Raw genomic sequence first — 25,209 nt, 5'->3', positions numbered from 1 at the left:
CCAGCAGGAATCCAGGGTTTTTTCCTCAGTCCTGTTCTCATACCTTCACTCCCAGAACACCTGCTGAATCCTTCTGTTCCCAAAGCCTAGGACTTGTGGCATCTTCCCCAGTAGTGGAATTGTAGAGTGCTCAGGAACTGACCAAACCTTCTGCAGATGAAGACAGGGAAAGGAGCTTTCAGAGCTGTTCTGAGGATGCTCTGGAGGAATAAGGGTATGAGTTAAACAAAGATTTCCACCCTGATGAATTTCCTCCAGAAGGGTTAAAAGTGCTTATTTTATTTGAAGTAAATGCCTACTACCCTCAGGGTAAATGCTCAGGCAAATCTTCAGGCTGTCAGAACACAAAAACCGCTCGCTACTAAAAATAAATCCAAGATTAGCCCACAGCTCGAAGTGACAACTTTTTATTTTAGGCAAAAAAAAATAAATGCCAAAAACATTCCGCTATTGCAGTTTGTAAAATTTTCACTGTTTTCAGTAGAAACAGTTCACAAGTCAGAACGCAATATTCAAATAACATTGTGCAAAATTGTACTGGCATAACTACACATAGCAAAAAGACTAGTGTAAATCAAGAATTCCATTGAAATTAGTTGAGCTGCTCCAGTTTTACAACAGTGTACATCACCTCAGAATAGGCCCTTTTTTGCAGAACATCCCTGGAATTCCTCTTGCTTACAAAAATTGCTTTACATGCAACAAGTAACAACATATGCAAGAACACCTCCACAAGTTATCACAGTGTAACAGAGGAAAACATATCAGCCAATTTCATACAAAGGCAAATCTAATGGTAGTTTTGAACATCCCTTGACTGCTACCCTCAAAAATTGCACATTTCAGTAAATGAAATAATTAGAATGAAGCCAAGCTATGTTCTTACCTATCAGTACATTGACAATTAGGACGGACGATGTGTTCAGAAGGGGGTTGTTTTCTTTTTTTTTAACTTATTAGATTTTCCAAAGAGATTTGTTTCACAAGAAGCTTGTGCAAGAAACGTTAACTTGCAGTGCTATCAGGCCAAGTCCTCTTCTGCTATTCAGATAGACCTGTCAACACTACAGAAGTCTCTGTAGTCAAATACAAATCCCAATGAAGAACTATGAAACAAAGACCACACCTTCAGTATTTGGTGATGACATGCAACAAAATAAAGCAAGCAGTAACAGGACTCCATTAACACTCGGAGCATTCAGAAAGAGACTGTTGCGGTTCAGTTGGAGTACAGGACCAGAATTTCACAAAACACTTGTGAACAGTTAACATCCTCTCCCCACTTGACTTGATGCACAAAGTAACAGTTTCAAAACAATGCACTCTAGGTCATTCTTTGTATAAACAAAACTCTAAGAGCAGAACTGAGTTTCAGAGTTCTGAATGCTCACAATGCCACATCAAGAAAATACACAGGTACATCTTACAATGAGTGGTCATTTTGTTTTCTTGTATACCCATATTTAGAAAAATAATTCCATAAGAACCCTTTGATTACAATAAAACCAGTTGTTCCCCAGTGTGTTTCACCTCCCTAGGTTAGGAAGGACACACCTTCTATTGCCTTTTCTAAGAGCCAACATTTTTGTTTTAATACATACCAAGCTGGTTCGAGTCTAAACCACAATGACGTCTTTCAACTATGACATTTTATGAAGGGCACACACTTAAACTATGGAATTATATGAAGAAGCACAGTCCTGATATTCTCAAGTGTTTGGTGCTTTTATGTCTTCTTTGCAGGTTATATTAACCTCACGAGAGCAAGAAAGAAAAATGCACAACCTTTGCTTTGGAGATACGTGTAAGGGTGCATCAGTTCTGCAAGAGAACAGGTCTGCAAGTCTGTACACAGGAAAAAAATAATAAAAGGTTCTCACAAATACCAGCCCTGCCTCAAACCATACAGACAAAAGCAGCAGACCTATGCAGACTGTATGTGTGCGTGCACACAGTGAGTCAAATGGAAATCCAGACACCCCAGAAGCCACCCTGCAGAAATGATCTCTGTAACTGAAAGTTTCTGGTGACTTCCTAAGCATCCTCCTTTGCCCCCTCGCTTCATGGAGAAGCTGTCAGGTACTCAGCAAGAAAACATTCAGCAAGGAAATATGGACATCTCTGGCACCCAGTTACTGGGAAGACATCGGTCAGCATTTCAGAGATGGCAGGGAGAGAACAGATAGAACTCCAGCAAGGAATTATTGCTGTAACACTGAATTCTATCAAACTCAATAAGCAACAAGAAGTTAGGCCCAAGGCAGAAGAAAGGTTAATGGATATGACTTTGTTTTCTTCTTCCCAAAAGGCTCAGCTTCAGTGTTTTCCAAAAGTCTCAGACTCTGAATTCCAGGAAATTGTATTTTAGAACAAATCAAAAAATAGCCCTGAGACTAAACACACTTTTAAAGAGCTACTATTGCTTCATGTAAGTCAAACACAGCAAGCATTTACTTCCACAGTATGCAATATTTAATTTTCACTCCCTTTTTTCCTCACTTGGGATATGTACCTGAAACCAAGAATTTCTTTCCAAGATGTATGTACTCAAGCATTATCTGTTACTTTTCCAAGAACTTAAATGCTACAGGATTATGGCACCAAGCAAGTAAAGAATAGCTGATGCAGGTCAAACTTCAACAAAGAAGTCCTCTTCCCTCGTGCCTTGAGTTTTTGAAAAAAGGATTCCAATAATCATAGCTGTCACCATGGACTTCATTACAATGAACTCCTTCCTTGTGACTTAAGTAGAATTTATAACTGGAGTATCATCATTTAGTATATCTCAAAATCAACTGTTACTGAACACTGCTACCAGCCTTTAAGTGTGACTAGAAGTGTAAAATACCAAGAAAAAAAGAATATCAAGTGTGTCAAGTTGTGCATAAAAATAGACCTTGACTTCTTCTTAAGGTAAAAACTAGGCAATCAAGGAACTGACTAGGTCTATGCATAGTTAGGATTTTAAGTATGCCAAAAGAATTTAGACTCTTTCAGTAAAACTCTGCTTGAGCAATGCAAGGTCAGCTCCTCCAAAAAATGGATATCCCACTCTGTACATAAAAGAATTTTTAAAAAGCTCCATGCGCTCTCAAAGCTATTTGAAATAGATTTAAATACTTTATCTAACAGCTATGCTATGGCACAAGACAGCACATAAAAAATTTAAGGCTAATTTTTTGTCTGCACACATGTCAAAGATGGTCTCAGAACAAAGCTGTCATATTTTCTTAATTCTGAGTCTTTAGTGTGGATTCATAATAAAGTCCAGCTGCCAAGCAATAGTAGAGTTGTCCTGCATATAAAAAAGACTGAATGTTGTCCTGAATGCAGTTGCTTTTTTTGTGTTTTTTTTCTTTACAAAAAGCAAAAACTTGACACATTTGCATTTGGTTTTTATCAGAGCAGCTCACTAATTTATACAGTACATTGTCCAATAACATACAAGGTAAACTACCAAAGAGATACTTGAAGTACTACAACAACAGGTGCAAAAGGAAGTCCTACGGTACGAAAGCCCACCGCTACTGGGAGAGTCACTCTGTGATGAAAACAAACATCAGAATGCAGTTTTGGTGAAGTCAGTTAAGTGTCAAGGCTGTAATAAAGGCTATTTGTTAACTTTAGCCCTTTGGTTCTTAACCATTCAGTTAAGATCTCCTAATAAAGCACTAGGCAGTTTGGCAATGATGGAAAAGTTCTTTACACGCTACTGTTACAGAAATAGAAAACAGACTCAGAAGCACTTCCTTCACCTGAATATGATCTGAATTCAGTCACATCAGGTTTAAAAAAAAAACCTACCTAAAGCAGTAAATTTTAGACTTCAAATTGCACTGTAGTGTTTCAGAAGAAACTAATTAATATCCACAAAGCCTAGAAAAGAATTATCAACTGGCAAAATTACATAAATTTGATGCACAAAGCCACTTATTTTAAAACTGTTCCTGAACAACTTCAGTTAACTGACAATGTCAGTGCAAAGCAGAACTGTTAACTTCAAAACAATCCTGTTTTCAAGGGGAAGATAGAAAGTAAGCCAAATTCTGTTTGTTTGCTAATTTAACAGGTGTAATATTTTAATGCTTCCTGGTACATTTTTCATTTACTGTTTTTTTGCATAATGTTGTAAGAATGGGTTCATTATGCTATAAACACAGGACTTTCAGATTCTAGTACGATTTACACTTGCTGAGTAAAGTACACTGCTATAATAGTTACTTATAGAGGATTTAACATAACAGCAAACGTTCATAGAGACGATGATTATTATCTGCACACATATGCAGGGTTTTTTGCTCCCAAGCAAAGTGTTTGCAAGCAAATTTATCATATTAAGCACTGAACAAAACTGTTATATTTGCAGTATCATCTTTAAATAGTTGCCATTATGAGAAGACCTGAGTATGCAAGGGATTTGTGAAAGGTATGCCTATGGAAGCCAGTGAGAACTGCTCATGTGTAACAGACCAATACTGAGAGCAAGAGACTGCCCAGGATGATGCTTTGAAATTACCAAATTTAACTCTGTAAAAGAGGTGCAAGGTCGACTTTGTAAGTTGATATGACACTGGTATTCAGGTCGTTGCAGGTTTTTGCATATCTATATTGTATTTACTCAAACCCAAGGAATGAACTCCAGGAACACATGAGGAACCTCACAGTTTCTGTTTGCAACTGCCTTTCCCCCCCATTTTCCTCTTTTATTGTAATTTCAAAGGAACTGTTAACTGCTGCATTATCTGGACAGACCAAATATCAAAAAAAACCCCCCTCTGTTTTACATGCCAACCTAAGTTGCTAGTCATAAAGGGAGAATGTATCTGCTGCTGTAAACTTCTGCATAACAGATATCATGCCTGACAAACCATCACCTTCAACGGACACACTAACACCACTATGACAACAGGGAGGAAACCATGCACAGGTATTTCAGTACTATGTGGCCAGGGTCTATAATACAGTGATGAGTCACGTCAGAGCAAATTTGTACCAAGAGTGATTAATGATTCAGGCTGACTAACTTCGTAAGTAGTCAAGCAAGCCTGTAAGAGCCAAGTATTTTCTGGAAGAAAGAATACCAAGTAAGAGGACAATATCTTTTTTCCCTACCTCTGCACAAAAATTCTATGGACAAATAGAACAATACTGGGGCAAGTGCTTTAAAATGCAATTTTCCAGTCAATAAGCCAACAGTAGTAGGAATTCTGTGAAGGAAGGTGTTTTAAGAATGTGACTTACCAGAAGCACAAATTTTCAATATCAAAAAAATGTACACTATATACTAACACCTTTTTTTTTTGCATACTCTTCTGTTTTAAAAGTTTCAAACGTATTAACTTGTCTTGTTTTGTTTAGAGCTGAGGCTGTTCAGCAAGGTCACATAATTTGAGACTGCAGAAGTAATTCAGCAATCCTTTGGTCCCATCAGCTGTAAACCAGCCAAGTATAAAAGAACCTTCCCTACAAAAGAAAAACAAAAAAGAGGGGGAGGGGATCATCCTCAGGAAACACCATCTGCTACGAATCAGAAAAGGCAAATTTTTGTTACAAAATACACATTTTCATACAAAAGACATCTTGCAAAACCATCTGATTGCCCCTCCCTCTGCAGATTACAATGGTAAATGGGATCAGCTGGTTGGTCTTGGGATTTTTGTTTTAATGAGAAAAAAAGTCAAAGGACACACAGTATCACAACAACTGGTCCTTTGAATGGCAAAGGATTATGAGTGTCTTTGTTTTCACCAGTGTTTAAAAAAGCAGGAGAGAAACAGAACCATAGTCTTTATAAGCAGAAAGTACAACAGCGCATCAGCTGCTGCATCCTCCTGAACTTCTCAATGTGCTACCAAACTGTCAATTATACAAACAGTTTGATTATGGCAGTGCCATAAATTGTTAAAACAACGCAAATAGTGTGATTAGAAAGGTCCAGTCAACTGGTTCCATTTTTTTTCCCCAGTAGTTGCCCAGAAAAGTGTCAAGACAATCTAAACCTATTCTTCAGCTTCCTCAATACATCCGGACGGCTGGAGCAGAGAGGACTGTGGTATTACTGTGCTTGTTCCACGAGAGATCCTGTCTTGATCTGTGTTTGTAGTCAAGGTGGCCATGGAAATGGGCTGTAACAAACCAGGCGTCATGCTGGAGGAGACAGTCAGGCTGTGTGTAGTGCCCTTAAGTGTGAGATCCTGTGTGGGAAGAAGTGGCTTGAGGATGCTGACAAGACAGAAAGCAGAGCCACTTTTCGGAATGAAATTCACTTTGTTCTTGTCAGGGCAATAGAAGGCTGGAATTTCATGCAATGGCTTTGGCCTAGAAATAAAATACACACAATAGTTTTATGAACAATCAAATTCTGCCAGTGGCAGGGATGTATTGCTGAACATGTCATCAGAAACAAATTGAGGTTTCAACTTGGAGTATTTCAGCTATTTAATAATGCCTTAATGACACTCACACCACACAGCAAGTGACAAGATAGTTTAAACTGCTTGTTTACATGTACTATGAGGTAAACAGCATGTTCTTAGGGCAGGCTGTCTCCAAACCTAAGGAAGACACCAACTTCATGCTGCAGATCACAAACCTTGTTCATGCTGCAGATCACAAACCCTGTTCATGTATTGGCACATCCAACACATGAGAAAGCATTCTCTATTGCATTCTCCAGAAACTTTCACAACCCAACCAGTTCTGCCCCCCATACAGACACTGTTTATACAACAAGCCTTGTGAAAGAAAGCTGGCATAGCAATGTTTCTAATATTGCATATCTCAAAGCAGTTCATGACCATGGGGAGATCCCCTTGTCTAGACTTTTGACTCCTTTGCACGTTCACGTGAGTGCGGCCTGACTCTCTGTAAAAGATAACCCCATCTTACTTAAAAACTCAATGCAGAGAGTAAAATACAGTATTCCCAAAGTGGCATTCATGATCAAGTACCTATAATCTGGGAAGGAAGTGTGGAACAAGCATTTAGATCCTGACTTGCAGTTTTGCCATCTCAGCATAGAACTCAACCAAATCAAAGACATGCTTTATGAAAAACAGAGCTGGAAGGGAAATTGTGGATAGCACAGGAATGCCTACTGTGTTCATTTCTAACCCTGCAATGTAAATCTACCTCAGCTAGCCAAATTCTATTTTAAGATAGAACTATGGGAATCTGCTTTAAAGCCTCTCTTTACTGCTAGAAAATAGCCATCAGAAATTTATACTAATATTTTCTTGTTGCCAGTATTGTCCTTTAGGCTATAACCTACCCCTCCCTTCTACATGTTTGTAAGACAGCATTATGCACTTCTGTCTTTGTTATACTAGGCCAAACCAACCTCCAGTATACTCTTGTAAGAGAAAATTACATTTCAGAGTAGAGCCTGTTCATGAAATAGGGTACATTTCCATGTTAGCCAATTCTCCCAAGTGTCCAGAAAATTCAACCCCACTTATATTTTTTTCCCAAATGAAAATCCTCTATAGGATTTTCAAGCAGAAATTATGTTAAACAAAGGTTGAGCTTTAAATAGTTACACTCACGTATTCCAGGTACACATGGAATACAATAACAGATGTGAAAAGATTTTTTCATCAGACTGCAGTGTCTAAGAACTGCGACAGCCAGGTAAAAGCTGCTGTAGAAGCTGTATAAACCCGTTTCCCTCTACAGCAGAACAGTCCTACAGCTACACAGCAAGGACTTTTGGAAAGAAATGCTAATGCAAGTTAAACCACAATAGATTACGTTCCTGAAACAAGTGAATGCTATCTAATCTGTTGGCAACAAAGCTTACACACTCTAAAATAGAGACAGGTAACTTAAGTTACCGTAACCCTTCCTGCATTGCTATGGGAGAGGCTGTAGAAACCTCTCAAAATCCATTTGCAGAGATCAGGCAAGTTCAAGGGTTTTTTTACATTAACACATATTAGACGGCATTCTTGAGATAACATAGGCATAAGAGAATTATAGAGAATCTATACGTGTGTGACAAAATGAAATTTTTAACTATAGCTTAAGATTCTCGCATGCAAGTGACATGAGAGTACAAAAACTCCTCTGAAAATAATAACTCCCAGAATACTCCCAAATGATAAAAGTTGGTTTTTTTCAGAATAACCTAAGCATTAAATATTCAAGGTAAAATTCACTCCTGTTACCAAAACTTTCACAACTACACTGATTTAGATGAAAAGAATATGGTCTTCAGAGTCTAGATTACTGGATGTGCCTGTCAAGCTGTGACATATATTAGCTGATGCACCTGCATTACAGCTTATTAGTACATCTCTCTCTAGCTGACTATTGGAGTTCCTCTCCCCCTATCTCCCACGTAAGAGACAGTTCTCTCGATTCACAGTTTTTAAAAAGAGTTTCTCAAGATTTTAACACAAAATTCCAGCAGTAAAATACATACCTATATATGCCAGTATATAGTCACACAGAACAGAGATCAGGCTGTTATCGTGGTCTTAGCAACTGGATTAATAACTTTGATCTGACACAAAATCAATAAAGCAATAATTAACTCTGATTGTTAGATGTTATTTCTTATGTAGCAAAGATCAACTTACAAGTTTTCCTCAAAGACTTTCACCTTTTCACAGCCCTCGGGAGGTTCACGCTTGAACATGTAGCTGTTGTTGGGTTTTGGTGAGGTAGCGTATTTTGGCAAAGGAGAATTATTCCCATTCTCTGCAGGAACAGAGTTTCTGATTACTTAAATGTGTCACGCTATAAAAAACCCACAAGAGCTGTCTTTAAATGCTCCCCAAATTTAAAGCCACTTCATTACCAATGTTACAAAATTAAGAAACATTTTCATTTGCCTTCAAGTCTTCATTTGCAAATAAGATTTCTTATCTCAATCCCTTTCCTCCTTTCTATTTCTCCATATAACATTTTCAGGCTCCTCTGCAATCTCTGATCAGTCCTGGATATTTTCAATTTGTAACTGCAAACCCGAATCTATGGTTCTGTGCCATTACCATCTACCCCAAGAGAAATGGGCAGAAGTCATATTCCTTAAAAAACAGAAGAGGTTTATGTTGAATTATAAAATTTTCCTACTATATCTCAGAAGATTTCAGATATAAAGAATAATTTACAAAGTCTAAACAGTTAAGCTTTTATACGTGCATGTATGAAATGCTGGAAGGTTGCCCACTTTGTCTAAGATCATAAAAAGAAATACCTGACAAGCAAATACCTGACAGGTGCTGTTCCACCTGTTACTGTACACTCTTGCTTCTTTAACTTGCTTAAAATACTTGAAGAACCTATTATTTAAAAAACAAAAACTTGTTTGGGAAGCACATTCCCCAGTCACATCTATGCAGCTCCAATCAATATGTGTGCACACAGTATTTGGAGCAATTTGGAAAAAACACATCACTTACAAAGAAAAACACATTCTATCGTTTCTCTCCATGGACATAGGGAACAAATCCCTTCTTTTACAGTTTAACAAATTGCAGTTCAGCATTGTTGAACTTTTAAAGTTACACAGTACCTTTGTCTCTGGAGTCACCAAGAAGATCATCTGTAGAACAGGGACTTTCTTCACTGCTTTCATTACAGATGGTAAGGAAGGAGGTTGGAGATACTGACTGGGAGCGGCTGCTGTTGTTACTGCCCTTGTCTGCTCCCCCGGGCGTTTGGGTATCGATGCTCCGAGTGCTGCTGCTGCGCTGAACCACCGGCGGTGGAGCACGGTGCCCATCTGGGATATCTTGAGGCTGTTAAAAGTGAAAGGTATCAGATGGCTGCTCTTATCTGGTTAGCAATTCTTTAAATCCAGCAACAGTGAGGGTTTTTTTCCGGTTTCGTAAAACCATTTGTGGAAAAAAAAAATTCATTACACACAACTCCAACAGAAAATAAGTCAGGTTCAGAAACTAAGGACAACAGTTTAACATTTCACATCATCACAGAACCGCTGAGGCTCGAAGGGACCTCTTGAGATTATCTAGTTCAACATCTCTGCTCAAGCAGAGTTAGCCAGAACAGTTTGTCCAGGACTCTGTCCTGTCAAGTTTTGAGTATCTCCACAGACAGCAATTCCACAAGTTCTCTGGGCAACCTACTCCAGTTTTGCATACCCACACACATTAAAAAAAAAAATTAAAAATCTAATGTTTTTTAATTTATGCCCACTGCCCCTTGCCCTGTCACTGGGCTCTACTGAGAAGAGACCAGCTCCCTCTCTTCATTCCTGCACATCAGATATTTATACATGTTGATAAGATCCCCCTGAGCTTTCCCATTTCAAGGCTGAACTTCCAGCTCTCTCAGACTCTCCTCATACGAAAAATGTTTCAGTCCCTTCATCATCTTCATGGTCTGTATTTCTGATACTTTATTACTAAATTTATCTCTAAAATCATTAAAATAAAATTAATATTAAAAATGGGCAAGTTATGCTTCAACTGAGATGGGAACAGTTCAGCATGGGCAAAAAAGAGTTACTACAAAAACTCTTAAAACAGACTTTTTGTCTTTCCCCCTGTTTTACTGAGATCACTTATTAAGAGGAAAAGGTTCAGAATTCAAGCTTTAACACTTTGCTTCCCTTTGCTTTCCAAGAGACTTTTCAACTAACCTTATTAAAAAAAGAACATATATAAATAAAATTAATTCCAGACAAATTTAATTTGAGAACTGTGCAAAATAAAGCTTATGACTTAGAAACCTCAAAGCAAAACCAAAATAATTATACAGAGAAATCGTGGTGGCAGATACATACAACGAGCTGTTCCTCCTTGTCTCCCGTCTCCTTAATTATTATCTCAATCTCCTGATTCAGTCCTTCTACACTGTTTCGGAATCGCGATCCTGTTGATTTGGTAATAGGTATCACAGGAACGAGAGCACTCTTTGGAATGGGAGCCTGAAGAACCAGAGACAATGAGAATGTTTTGCAAATAAGTCTACATTTATTTCTACTCAAAAGTGACCCTTGGAACAGAACACATCTACACCTTGGTATCAGATGTACTTGAAACTATAGCGACTGTGTTAAAATGGATGCCTTAAATGAAGACAGACATCCTGAATTTTGTTTAAAATCTGATTTATAGCAGGAAAAGCTTTATAATCTAGTCTCAAAATTCCCCTCAATATGGTCTGTCTCCAGCTTGACATTACTGTTAAATTTTCACTTGTAAAGCAAACATTTAAATGTAAGTAATTTTGAAGCCTTTACAATACTTTTACATTTCTCCTGAGGTGAGCTATACCATGAAGTCACATCGTTCACTATTAGATTTACCATTTGTACCTTCATCAAAATTATATTTTAATGGAAGTCTGTGGCCACATACACTGATAGGACACATGAAAATTATTGCACAAATGCAAGATTCCACTATGCTAGAAATTAAGTCTAACATATTAACTATATATAACAACCAAAATAAAAGGTTGACAAAACAACTTCAGAAGACTTCCACAGAGAGAATAAAATCCCAAACCCAAGTGTTGATACATAGTTGCTTCAGAATGAAGATCACCACTTTAAAAGTCCAGTGTTTCAAAGCATGCATGAAAACTCCATTCTCAGCAAACATGATACTGAAGTTTCCCCAAACCCCCTTTGGTACACCACAACCTCTCAATATTTTCCAGTCTCTCCATTAGCATCCTCCCTCCTGTTAAAAAAATCACACTACCAGAATATGAGAATATTCTGCCCTCCTTAAGCAGGGCTGTACTACAGATAATGGAATGCTTCCTGCAAACATTTAGTTCAACTCAAAAGACTTGCAAAAGCAAGCACAAAAGTTCCTATTCAGGAAATGCTTGTCACTCTGTTTGTCAACAAAAACTGACATAATAGCTGAACTTGTAAAGACTTTCAAAAGTCTTGCCTGAAGAAGAAACAGAGAAAACCAAAACCACAGGAAAAGAGCACAAAAAAGTCTGAGAAAACAACCCTGCTAATTCCAAGCAAGGCCTAGGATCAACAATCCAGTAAACACAGGTCAATATACAGTTATAATACAGGTATATCAGCATAAGCTTAGGCACTAAAAACTGTTTATGCACCCAGTTATTCAATATACACATTCTTAAGACAAACTGAATTGTGAAAAAGTAGAAGGCAAGTATGCTTTAAGATTTCAACTACCATTAGCAAAACGTGCGAGTTCTCCATCTTTTAAATATGATTGCCCACCACAAAAATTCTTTGAGCTCTTCAAATAGTAGCATGATTCTAAGCAGAAAAGCACAAGTTCCTCCATTAGAGTTCAATGAAGTTCAATACAGCACGTTTCACTTCCAAGAAAAATAATACTCTGTACAGGAGCGAGGATGATTTGCTAGCCCAGAGTGCCAGAGGGTGGGAAGGGAAGGAGGTATTGTGACATGGGTGGAACAATCAGCCTCAAAACAAGAAACTTGTTATTAGAAATACTGCCTTCACAGAGGACTGCATGGAGCTGGGCCCTGACATGCAGGAATTGACTACCAACCTTGGGCTACTCACCTGCACATTTGTGAATGCACACAATGAGGCAAGGTGCAAACACAGGATAATAATTACAGCATTCACATAACAACATACTGTCAGGGAGTTTTGCTGCAGGACAGTTAAGAGTCCTTACAGGTATGGCATAAACTCATGAGATATGAAATAGGGGTGATGACCAATCTAAATTGTTCACAGGCATTTCAGGAAAAATGCTCCAAGATCTTCCAGTTTTTCAACAAGCAACAAAACTTTAAACAGAATGCAAAGATGCCTTTAGATGTTAACATCAAACCTTCTCAGGGCTGAATGGATCATGGTAATTCCACTCTAAAAAAGAAATGCTCTACCTCTGTAAGGTAAGAGTGACACCAAAAAAAAGCAAACCCCAAACACTGCAAACTGCATGCAGTTGGTCTTGATATTAGTGGTTGCTTAGGATCAATCAATTGGTAAGACATTAAGGACACATGCTTCTCAGGAAACTGAAAGGAAGAGGGGGGCTTGATGGTTCATAGTGTCAAGTAGCAATGTAACATCAGTCAAGTGCACTGAGGAAAAAAAGATTATTTTGGAAAAACTAACCCATTTATTCTTTCATCTAGCTTCAGCTCTGGCCTCAATTCTACTTTCTCCACAACACCAACATTGAGAATAAAGAAAAATCATGGTGGTTTGACTCCTGTTTACAGATTTAGTACCACACAATTAATTCTAAGTATTCTCAGAAGCAACTTGAGATCACCTGAGGAGGCTATGACCTTTCTGCAAGCCCCTCTTCCTGCTAAGAGAGGCAGAATGGAACTTCTCAGGCATAATGTAAAAACCACACCAAAAAAAACCCCATTCAATTGCTCTACAAATAAATGTAGTCAGCAGATCAGACTTGATCAAGGTCCTCACCAACTATTTCCTGATTCTGAGTAGATGGACAGGAACAGCTAACTAGCTTATTCTATAGGGATTGTGTGGATTTTTTTCTCACACAAAAATCGTATTAGAAAGAAGCACAACTAAACAGAGGCTTAGTTGGCAAGACCCAGTAAAAATTTTTGTTAAATTCAAGAATTCTGGCAAAGTTTAAGTTTTTATTAGTAGAGAAGAAAAGAGGATATAAATGCACTAAAATTTCTTATTTTAATTTTAATAGAAGAGTACACCATTTTCCAAATGTTAAACAGTGTTTACTTAGTCTCTGTGAAGGAACTTACTGAGGCAATTTCCTAACACTTTTTTTCACCTTGTCAGGAATCCAACTCTTTGAGCTCAGAAATCTTTGTATGACTCTTTAGAGTCAACAAACACAAGTTTCCTTCAAGCTAGGAATGTAAAAAAAAAAAAAAAAAATTCTAAGTATTCTCATCACTAAATGCTAGTTTCCACATAGTCCTTCCCACAAATCCTGAAGGAACTGAGCTGCTGCCAGAAATTCTAGTTTAGCGGTTCCCAAAAGAGGAATGAGAAAATCTAAGAACTTTGCCCTTGATGCCTACAGTTACAGATTCTCACTCTGACTTAGAAAACAGCCATTGAATGCCATTAATCTAAACCCTTCACTTACTCTTTTTGAGTCCTTCTGTAACTTGCCCCCCTTGCAAGTAGCTCAACACAGCAGGCACAAAATTTACCAAGAAAAACAATGTTTTGTTTTCTATCACAATCCTGGAAAAGCTGCTTTGCCTCAGTTTATATTTTATAGTTTGTTTCACAAGACCAAAAACTAATTATCCATTGTGCAATATTTTTTTCACATACTCTAAAATTTGGCAGAATGCAAATGCATCCACACAAGAAGTAAAATAATAAAATAATTATGACCAAAAAAATGTTAGGTACATAATTTGCACGTGGGTTATTTTTCTGAGTAATAGCATCACTGTTCATTGTGAAAATTAAAACCCACTAAGATTATTAATGCTAAAGTGACAATAGCTTAGCATTCAGAAACCCACAGGTTTGCAGAATGCCAAGAAAACCTGACAGACTGCATGAGATTCTCCAGGTACTAAAGAACCTACACCAAAATTTCCACAGGGTACCTTTTGGTTAAAATGCCTCAAATGTCCTCAAGTTCTACAAATTTGGATAAAACACCTGCATCAAGTATGTTGATCTGACTTTTTTTTTTCTTTTTTGAACCAACAGTTTGAGACACATTTTGTATGTTGATTTTCATAAACTTTTTCAAAAACCCCTAGAAAGGGATTGGGTCATTTATTTGTCTTCCTTTATTCATCATTTCAGACTGTTCTGACTTGAGCTACAGCAGTCACTATGATCAGCAGCACACTACACTGCACCCACACTGCAGTAAAGCAGACCAAGATGTAGGGATCTGTACAACACAGCCTGTTTCAAATCCAACCTGTTCTTCTACTACACAAGAGGAGGAAATAGTTTCTGTCTCAAGATTTAAGGAGTTTGAAGAAGTAATTCCTAAATTGTTATGTCAAAAAACGTAATTCTAAAAAAATCCTACATACTTCTAATAGAACAGAATTCAAACTGATTTCAAAAGGCACTTAAATCCTGAAAATTTGTGACTCCTAATTAAGTGACCTACAGCAGGGCTAAGAAGTTAGGGTCTGAGACAAAAGATGCTAATGATTTTTTATACAAAGTAGGAGTTAAGAGGAACAGAGCAGAAGAAATTAAAAAAGCTGTTTCATTTTATTTCCAGTCTTGAAAGACAAATAGATTCACTCAGACACCTGACTTTTATCTGGGAAAGAACTTGGCTGCTTAGGACTGAATGCATGGTTCTCCCTTCTATTTCTTATTTCATCCTTTATCAGAGTGGATAAGTATCTGGACACATGCTAATGCCACAACAACTTCCCTCTGTGGCCTAAATTAATTCCAGAAGGATGGAACGACAGAGATGACACAGTTTTTATTAACTGGTGTCAAATTACGATATTTATTAGAACAATGCTAATGGCATATCAGGAGCAATTGGGAATATGATTAGATTTTCAGAGAAGCTTCAGAGATGAAGTACTTTCTCAATTCACAACACTGACAGTTTCATAGTTTCTTTCAACTGCATTGCCTTGCAAGGCTATTGTTCTTTTCATAACTGTTAAAAAATTGTGTGTATCAAATATACATTCACAAGATCAGTAGGGAGAGGAAAAAAGTTTTCTTCTGAAAAAATGTCCAAACTTTCCTATTGGTTTTCTTAAAGTTACTCAAGCAAAACACACTTGAAAAAGGATCTGTGTGTCTAAAAGTCTGTATTTAAAAGCCTGTTATCAATTGAGCTAAAAATATTACATCTCTGTCAACCTGACCTTATTAAAAGTCTTGAGATAAAACTGAAACTGCACACAGAACATGTGGTAGCCTAACCACTGCAATTTTTGAAGTGATTACTACTTCCAAGTCTCAAGGCACAATAAATGACAGGAAAAAGAAATAAAATCTTACAAAGCCTGAATGAAGTCATGAAGTGTATAAACAAATAAATAATCCCATTGAATAGCCTTCTGTCAGGTAAGCTCTCTAAATATCACAGTATTAGACAAGTGTTTGTCAAGACACAAAATGTGCTCAAAAAAGCCACATTTTATTTGAGTATACAGTTTTACCAGCAGTTTGCTCCATGCCATATTCTACATGCAAAGCTGTAATTGTTACAGCAATGCGTAATGAAAAAGATGATCTGTGGTTTTTGCTTAAACTTATCTGTCATCCTTTGTGGAGCCTGCAGAATGCATTTTAAAAATCTTGCTTTAAGGAAGGATTTAACTACCTGAAATTATTTGAAAGTGGGAGTTCAAAGCCAGCTCATCCAAGTAACAAAAAATCTGGAACTCCATTCAGTCAAGGAAGTCAAAAGAAAGAGATCCATTCCATAGAATTCACCTATAGCTACAACACATTTAGCAGTCCATGGTATTTCTAAGTTCCCTTAGAGGCAAATCACCTTGAAAGGAGTTAAAATTAGTATTAGCTACCCAATATGGCCAAAAAGCACCCAGCCTTACCTGACTGTGGTTAATGGCAGCATGGTTGCCATGAAATGGAGACTGTCTCTCCTTATCACGGTGGTGCCGACTGCTGTGTTTGCTTCTCTGCAGTTGTTGACGCAATTTTGCAATCTAATGAAGGAAAAATTAGATTTCAACGAGTGTATTCTATAGTGTCATGAATCTGTTCCATCACTTACTTAAAATTCTTTACTACCACAATATTCATAATTACTGCCAGCACTAAATCAGGGTCAAGATCTTGCACACCTAATGTTAGTAACCAACTCAACTGAAGCCCAGAAGGCACCTCTGGAGATTTAATGAAAGAACTTGAAATACATGAAGTTTGAAAGTAGTTTGGTCACTGCCGTATTTTCTCCTTTGATGAAGAATGTCACCTGCATTGAACACTTTCTTTCCCAACATTCAGATTAAAATTTTTAATTGACCTGCATTACTGTATTAAATACTGCCTTCCTGAAAAATCATAGTATCAGTGCATACCGCTAAAAAATTTAATCCAAAGGTATCTCAAGTAATGGCATTTCTGACCTCCTTGAGTTGTTCATTGCTGCCCCATGATGATGAACGTTTGTGTGAGCTTCTCTTCTTCTCTAAATATTCTTCAGCCCAGGCACTTTCTGTCTGTAGCAAGAAGATTACAGGATTAATTAAAAAAGAAAATTGCTGCTTTCTGGCAGAATATTTTGAGACAAATTAGAAAAGAGAACATTTAGGATTTGCAAGATTCAGAACTGAAAGTGAACAGCAGTCACCAACTAGAAACTTTTCTCACAGGTGAATTATGAAAAAGTGGAGTGAAACTATAGAAATAAAGACCCCAACAACTTTCAGACTTATTCTAATACAGGAATGTGCTAGTTTTCCTTCCAAATTATTGAGCATAAGGCAGTATTCACAGCCAGATGTACCACAAGCTGCTATTCAGTTCTGAAGAACCCGTATGACAGTTCTGAACTGGGGAGAGATGGTATATTTTATTTTTGACACACTAGCAAGGGTAGCTTGGTGTAAATGTTGTGAAAGCCTGCACCAGCACAGCTTCAAAATCATGTTCTTGCTCACAAGAATGAGAAAAAGGAAGACAAGGCATATGAGCACCACTAGGACTTCTGCAAAGCAGGAAATCAGTTTATTAATGTCTCAAAGGGCTCCAGGTTCATAGTTGTCTCAGGCCATGCAGAAAGCAACACAGATAATACTAAACTGGTATAGCTATCAGTGCTTAATAAAAAAAACTTGCAAACATACTGTGGTGAAAGACTTCTAAGAAATTCAAAGTATCATTAAGACAAACTGTATTTAAGGTAAGAAATGCACAGGCATAATACGTGATAATACTGCATGCTTTATGGACAGTTTGTATTTCCACCTAACCACACCCAGAAACATCTTCAAAAGCAGTGAACTGTGAAGGCTCTAAGAAGATGGATAGTAAAATCTCTCAGGAACCTCTGTGCAGTCACAAGAAATATACCTAATGAAGCAAGGGGAAGGATATCTGGAAGAAGCTTACACACTCAAAGAGACAGCAAATTCCTTGAAATGCATTGTTGCCACAACTGTTGCAGTTCTTAGCATACAGTGGTGATCTAGCTAACCTCATTTTTAGGAGTCACTGATATCTCACTTTCTCATATGGAGAGGAACTTTGATTGCCTTAAAGTCTTCACAGTGTGCAGTAGTTGTTCTTACATGTGAGACTAACAGCCTGCAGAAGCCACAAGTTGACCTTACTTACCCCATCTGCACTCAGATCACAGAAACTCACAAGTCCTCTATGGTATCAATCCCTATTTTGCAGGGGATATGGAGCTGTAACTCCAAATACATAGGTTGCAATCCCACCAGCTTCAGTTACAGATATAAGTTTCATATAAATGAAACCTCCACTATCAGTAGTTTTTAATCTTCATCATTCCAAATCAAAAACTAACTAGGACAAATCTGAATAATAAAGTTAGTAGGGTTGCTTTGAAATTCCTATTTCATAGCAAAATCAGAATCCATTACAATCTGTTTTTCCAGAAAAGCCCTCACTGATCTTCATCATAAAATAGAATAATTGATAACCCCCATTCCCAACCAAAGTACCAACCTTTGTCTAGTCAATTCTCAAATCAATCAGGAGTCTCACCCTATCCTCTAGCTCCTGGAACAGTAAGCTTTAGCCACTAATTCTAGCTTTCCAACTTAGCACAACCATTACACTTTCCTATGGGGAGTCTAATTAACACTCTAATCAGTCTTTGCCTTTAATTTATATTCCAGACTTTGACTCAAGATTCAAGACTTATTTAATAAATTAATATCTGATTCATTTTACAGCATTAGAAGTTGCTTTGATGCTCATCCTCAAAACAAATAGTTGGAAATCTTTTCAGAGTGGGTGTAGGTATAAGACACTAAATTACAGGAAACCTGTACATCAAGACAGAAATGTGATACTATTTTAGCAAGTCTCCTCCTACTTATTCTCCATATTTTGTTTATAATACTATTATCAAGAAACACAGATGAGATAACCAGTAGGCAAAGTGGGATTTATATTTCTCTAGGTTCTTAATGTACTACTACTTGCTTATTAGTTGGTACCATTCACAACATCCTTCCCCCATTCTAGAATTAGAAAGAGAAATTAGTTTAAGGCTAAATTTATTACAGATCCTGTAGAACACTTAAGAAAAAAAGTCTTAAGAGGCAAAAACTTTGCAGTCAAAATGAATTATTATTTAATAATTTAAAAAAAACACTAAGTAACTGTCTCATTTTAACTTGTAAGCCAAACAGGTTTAATTCAAATGAAAAAAGACACAAGATTACCAACATCTGTTTTAGGAGTACTTAAAAGAATATGGACCAGTACAAATTCTAGCCATGGATCATCCAACAAACATTCTTCATGTACATAATTCAGTCTAGTTTTATAGACAGGTTTCATAAAACAAAGGAGGAGTCTGATACCCAGTCTCTGCGTGACCTGGGATCTCTTACACAGTTCTCAGCCATGACCTAAGGGCATCTCTAGAAAGGCCTGCAAGTTGAAGTGTGCCACTAATTGCCATCTCTTCCCACTCTGCTTCCTGAACGACTCCACTCCCTATGCCATAACTCCACAGGATCAAGATGCCCTATTTACTCCACTTAAATTGGATCTATGAAGATATAAAAGATTTTCATGTTCTCTAAACTCCTGAAATCCGAACACATGCATTTCTTGTCAGATTTTGTGAAATCTGAAATTACACACTGGAACCAGAAGATCTTACAAGTGAAACTTCACCCAAACATGACATCTTCAGAAAAGCTGAACAGTATAAATGGAGAGCCTATATTATCTCCAGAAACTAACTATTGTTAATCACATTTTAAACTTGTCCTTAGCTCGAGTGGTTGCTCTCAGGCAAGAAGATTAAAAGCAATAGCATCTCATCACTGTCATATCAACAAAAGCTTTGGGCTTACAGATATATGGCTATATCCCTAAATTTTCTACTGGTTGGAGAAATTTTAAATTAGTAAGTACAAACAGATCATTCTACTTGTCTCAGAAATACACTACCATAAATCACCACTAAATGCACTCATTCTGCAGAAACACCTAGTGCCCTTTTAGTCATCCCATTAACCTTTTCAAATATATTTCCCCTTGCATATCAAAGTCCCACTGCCACAGCAGTTAGATGGGTCAAAATGGGAAGAAAATGATAAAAGAAAAATGTAAACCAAAAATGACGATATATGGCAAATACAGAGATTATAAAAGCCCAGCCATGACACAGATTATATTGAAACTAAGATGAAGGAGATCTACTGAACACAGCAAATACTTTGGCAGCAGTACAGAAATATAAGTATTTTGAAAAAAGTATTATCCTAAGAAAGCAAATATGAAAATATATTTCTAAGACACCCACACAGGTTTAGTTCTGCCCTTTAATGATGCCTTTTAATAGCTAAGCATGAACAGCCATTCCCTGTATATCACACACCTTCCTTCATCCTTCTCCTCTTACTTCAGTTTGCTTACCTTTCACCCCGTCTTCTAACCATTTTTCCAATTCATTTTCCTGCACAGAAAACTTGTTCCTAGGCTGTCCTTTCTTCATCAGTTCCTATGTCCACCTTGTCCACACAGGCATATTCCCCTACAAAGCACTTTAGTTCTCTACCAGGCTGCTCTTTGAAAGGTGGTCCTTTTCACAAAACGCTCTGGATCTGGAGAAGGCCACACAGTAACACCACAGACTTCCTCTGCTCTACACCCTACATGTGTCCTTAGACAGAACACTGAAACCCACGAGGCCACATTTTTGTTACTGTTACCAGAACTAGCAGGGCTTCAAACACAAGTATGTCCCACATGCTGTCAGGTCCTCTTCCAACTGCATTTTGCTTATGTTCTTTGGAATTAGTGGAGACCTGTTGTTGAAACCACATTCTAGCAACAGGGATTTAGAATCTGATATGTTTGCCTCTTTCTTTCACTCTACAAGTTAGAGAAACCTACTGCCAGACTGTATCCACAGAAGGAGAAGTTAAATAAGTCACATACACAGTAGCAAAGGATCCCTGCAATTTGAAAGTGAATAAGAACTTGTGAGCAAGAAAAGTAAAGTAAATGTTTTCAAGGGAAAACATTTTTCTTACATTTAAATCCCATCTTCACATTTAAATTCTCCAAAGACAAAAATCTGTCCTACCTGTGTGGCTTTGTCTCTCATACATGGAGCAGCTTGTCCATGATTATCACGAGGCCACTGTCCAGCAAGGTATGGAGCAGCAAGTGTGTCCAGTGAGGAAGTCCGGCGAACAATACTGGAAGGGCTTGATGAAGGTGGTCTTGATTTGTCTGCTAGAACAAGAACACTTGATTACAAAGAAAGCAAGACAGAGAGCTTACTCATTTTAATAGTCTACAAGAAATCACGTCAAATTGGAACCACGATGTTATTAAGTATACAATAAGATACTTTTAATATGGAAATATAGTTTGCTTTGCCAGGTTCTATTCAGTTTAAAAAGGCTATGAAATCTGTTCGTACAGTTTCCTTAAAAACATCCTAATGCCACAAATGCTGCCTTAGTACTCACACACAACCATTCACTCCCTTAAAGGTAAAACTGTCATTGGATTCTTAAATGATGAAGGCCTAGAAGAAATAAAAATAGCTAAGTTTCCTCATACATAAAGGTTAATGAAAAAAACTGTTGAACATTCTCAATTTAATGTCGAGTTTAGAGTTCATCCCACTAGCCCTTTACCCTTCGCCTACTTTACTTCAAGGAACACTATAAACTGGCATGTTTTATTAATCACTCAGTACATGATATATGGCATATGATACATGGTTCAACCCTCAGATCCAGAAGTCAACCTCGATAAGGTAATGATTTACTTTTTACAAGCTAATCGAGTCATCTTCTCCCTTTACATGCTATTTGGTAACTACATTCAGATTTGCCTGATCTTCAGCAACACCTCTTTCTTAGTGTTTACATTGGTATCCCTTTTCAGAACAAATTAGATGCTAATAAGAATCCTTACTAAAAAAGGTTAAATATAACAAACACAGAAATTAGCATGAGAAGGAAGAATACAAATAAAAATTTGTATCTATTCCATCTGTCAATGATATCTTAAGTAAAGTGGCAGTAAAAGACTACACTGCAAGCTATTAAGAATAAACACTGAAGAAAGGTTCCTCAAAACAGTAATTGAGGTTGTTAAATTTAAGAGACTGAGCAGAGGGAAAGACCCAGGGTTTAGAGATACATAAATGCTCTCATATTTGGAAATGTAAAATGCAAATAATGAGATCACAATGATCTAAGCTTACTATCAACTCATCTGCTCCCCACAGAATTATACTTGAAAGAACTGTGCATTAATCTTACCTATAATGAATACAGAGGCCTAAAATACATGGTTAGAACACAGCAAGCATGATTCAGAGACCAGATGGAAGCTTTAAAAGGGCACTGGAAAAACTCAGTCATATGTCCTCCCTGACTGTGCCTTAGGATGAATTCTGCACCAAAAGTATCAATAACATAGCAATTTGTATCATGCAGAAACTCATTTATGGGCAAAAGAAATTGTTCCTGATTAGTGTCTGACTGCTAGTCAGAAAATAAAATCACTGACATCAGAAGTCCAGAATTCAAATTATAAGCTGTTGCAAACTACTAAAAATACATATGATAAATATTATTAAAACCTGGTAGGTATAGATTCCGGTGCTGTGGACAGCATCTATGTCTAGTGACATTCTACAATAAATATCTTCATGCAAATTTCACATTAGAAATGCACACATTAAAAATGTGGGAAATATGTCAATTCAACTACAAGGAAAAAATTATTAGCACTATAATCAGCCACATTCACACAAAGGAGTCAGGAAACCTCATCTGGTTTATTATTTCTACTAGTACCAACAATGATAAAACCTTACTGCTGAGCTCACAGCAGATTTGCTCTCAGGGTACAGCAGCAAATCTGCTTTGGAGTTTGCACTTAAGACCCCTGTATCAAAGAATTTCCCTGACTACCACTACCACCACACTCACACTGAAGGGTCTGTTTGTAGCAGAAGATTTCAAACCAATTCCTTTTGTCTGTACTATGGGACAGTGTGGCATGCTAATGCAACGTGTCATTCCTTAAAAATTACACTCACTTCCAAAGTTATATCAAACATGTTATTTGTCTTAGAATTAGCTGCTGTACTCTCCCTGTTTTTCTTCTGAGTTATTCTTCCTCTTCAAGAAGCTTCTCTCTTTTTACTAAGAGGAAACAAAGGATGTGAAAAAAAATTATAAATCAGGAAGTGTGTGTAGTCAGTCACATCATCTGCAAAGCTACTGCAGCAGACAGCTTCAGAACTGGAGAAGCAGAATCTATTACCCTCTCCACCACAAAAAGAGAAAAAGCAGAAAGACTATTTTGCAGAACAGAGAGAATGAAAACTGAGGAGCCTGTTTACTATTTAAGTCCAAGGGACTTGTTTCAAGGCACAAAGCCTATAAGTACTCTCTTATCCTCTGAAATAAAAATTCTTTCGAGGAACTCTGTTTTTCAGATTACTTATATTTAGATGGGGAAGGATGTTTGGATATGTTTTTACTTACTTTTTCACCTTCATAACCTGTTTTAATACAAATTGGCAAAGTCTACTACACATTTCTTCTTGCTGTTTCAAAACGTTTCAATGGGAACATATACAATGTTTTCATTGCACTTTCCCCTGCAATACTTGAAGCAAGTGTTCAGCTGCTATTTTCCCTTGATGTGACCTACATAACAAGAGATCTGCCTCCATAGAGATAACAGTTACAACAGCTGTGGCTGATGAAAAACAATGGAGCTGTTTCATCAAATAGACGCTTCTTAAATATTAGATCTGTTCTAATTGGCCTGATTATCTCTTTAAACCAGTATTTGTGATAAATATCAACCCTCCTATCCATCAACCACCAGTATAAATCTATTTAGAAACAAAAGTATTTTTGCAATTTGGTCTCAAAAAAAGCAAAGTAATAGAACAAAACATAAGCAGAACACACACAGTACAGACCAATGAAGTCCATAATGCAGGCAGATAACAAGCAAGTTATCATGTCATTATGTACCCCTGACCAACTGCAGCTGCTACAGGTGAACTGGTATTACACCTATCCCAGTGTGAAGTCAGGCTACTCAGAAGGCAATGTCAGCTAAGGCAGTCTAACAGCGTGACTAAAGAGCAAAATTAACCAATACAGATGCCCACCAACAACTAACTGAAAGGTAGGACAGAGTGCACTGATTTTGGCAAGGTGTCAGCATACAAGTCCAGTTACAATTGATAAAGGAAATTACAGTGTAAGAACACAGACCTTTAAACCAGTTATTTCAGAGAGGAAAATTACTATATATAAAAGAAAGGAAGGGAATAAAGAGAAAGGCCTTAAACATAAGTGAGCCCGAAGTAAACATAAGTTCAGAACTGTTGTTAGAATGACAAAATAATGATTACTGCTGAAGTGTAACTTCAAGATTGATCTTACCATCCTGTTGACCTCTTTCTACACATTTGAAATTAAATTTTTGAGAAAGGAAAATAAAAACTCCAAAGAAACATCATCTAACAGATATTGTGAGAAAACAAGCAGCAGAAAAGGGACACTGGAAAAGCATAAGACAGCACTGAACTCACAAAATTCCCTGACAGAGTTCCACTTGAAGTTTTTTTTATACAAGTGGGCTATCCAAAGAAATGAGGAGGAGTGAGACTCATCTAGCTTCTCTGGCATCACGGCACACAGCTGACCTTTTTGTTCTCTTTTGGTCAGGGTTTTCCCTGGAAAGGACATTCATGGGATCTCTCTCAGGCACAGCTGGCAGAGCTGCCTCTTCCAAAAAGACAACTGATCTCTGGGGCTTCACCTACTTTTCACATTTCATTAAAACAACTTAACAGACTCAGAGCATTAAAACCAGATACACAGCCCAACTGTGTATACTCCTTTTGGAAGACAATCCTGGCTATTATCCTCACATAAATGTAAGAGAACTATTCACTAGTAACTCAAAATTGTCCCACTGTAGAAGAATGGCTGAATTAATGGTGTTTTACAAAATCAAACCTCAGAAAGCCCAAGATGTTCAAGTTACTTAATTCTAGTGAATGAAAACACACAATCTCAATAAAGTCACCTGAAGTGTTGGCCACAAGAAACCTACAAGTACGATGC

At 37.3% G+C, this 25,209-nt stretch overlaps 1 protein-coding gene across 2 annotated transcripts in view; it reads right to left on the bottom strand.

Moving 5' to 3' along the window:
• Positions 1-391: 391 nt before the first annotated feature.
• The window catches only part of FAM117B (family with sequence similarity 117 member B), a 28,942-nt gene continuing 4,124 nt past the window's right edge, over positions 392-25,209 (bottom strand). Inside the window, exons 2-8 of one of the 2 annotated variants that reach the window (XM_064660575.1) lie at positions 21,174-21,325; positions 17,002-17,094; positions 16,465-16,578; positions 10,751-10,894; positions 9,518-9,743; positions 8,580-8,700; positions 392-6,318 (exon numbers count right to left, since the gene is read on the bottom strand). In XM_064660575.1, coding sequence (XP_064516645.1) covers positions 6,000-6,318; positions 8,580-8,700; positions 9,518-9,743; positions 10,751-10,894; positions 16,465-16,578; positions 17,002-17,094; positions 21,174-21,325 — 1,169 coding nt within the window. In that variant the 3' untranslated portion in view covers positions 392-5,999. The remainder of the gene's footprint in view (positions 6,319-8,579; positions 8,701-9,517; positions 9,744-10,750; positions 10,895-16,464; positions 16,579-17,001; positions 17,095-21,173; positions 21,326-25,209) is intronic. The other variant, XM_064660576.1, reaches the window with a different exon arrangement.

Source organism: Pseudopipra pipra, chromosome 7 (genome assembly GCF_036250125.1).
Source record: "Pseudopipra pipra isolate bDixPip1 chromosome 7, bDixPip1.hap1, whole genome shotgun sequence".
Classification (NCBI taxonomy): domain Eukaryota; kingdom Metazoa; phylum Chordata; class Aves; order Passeriformes; family Pipridae; genus Pseudopipra; species Pseudopipra pipra.
The sequence above is the reverse complement of the archived record's forward strand: the minus strand, read 5'-3'. Positions and strand labels throughout refer to the sequence as shown.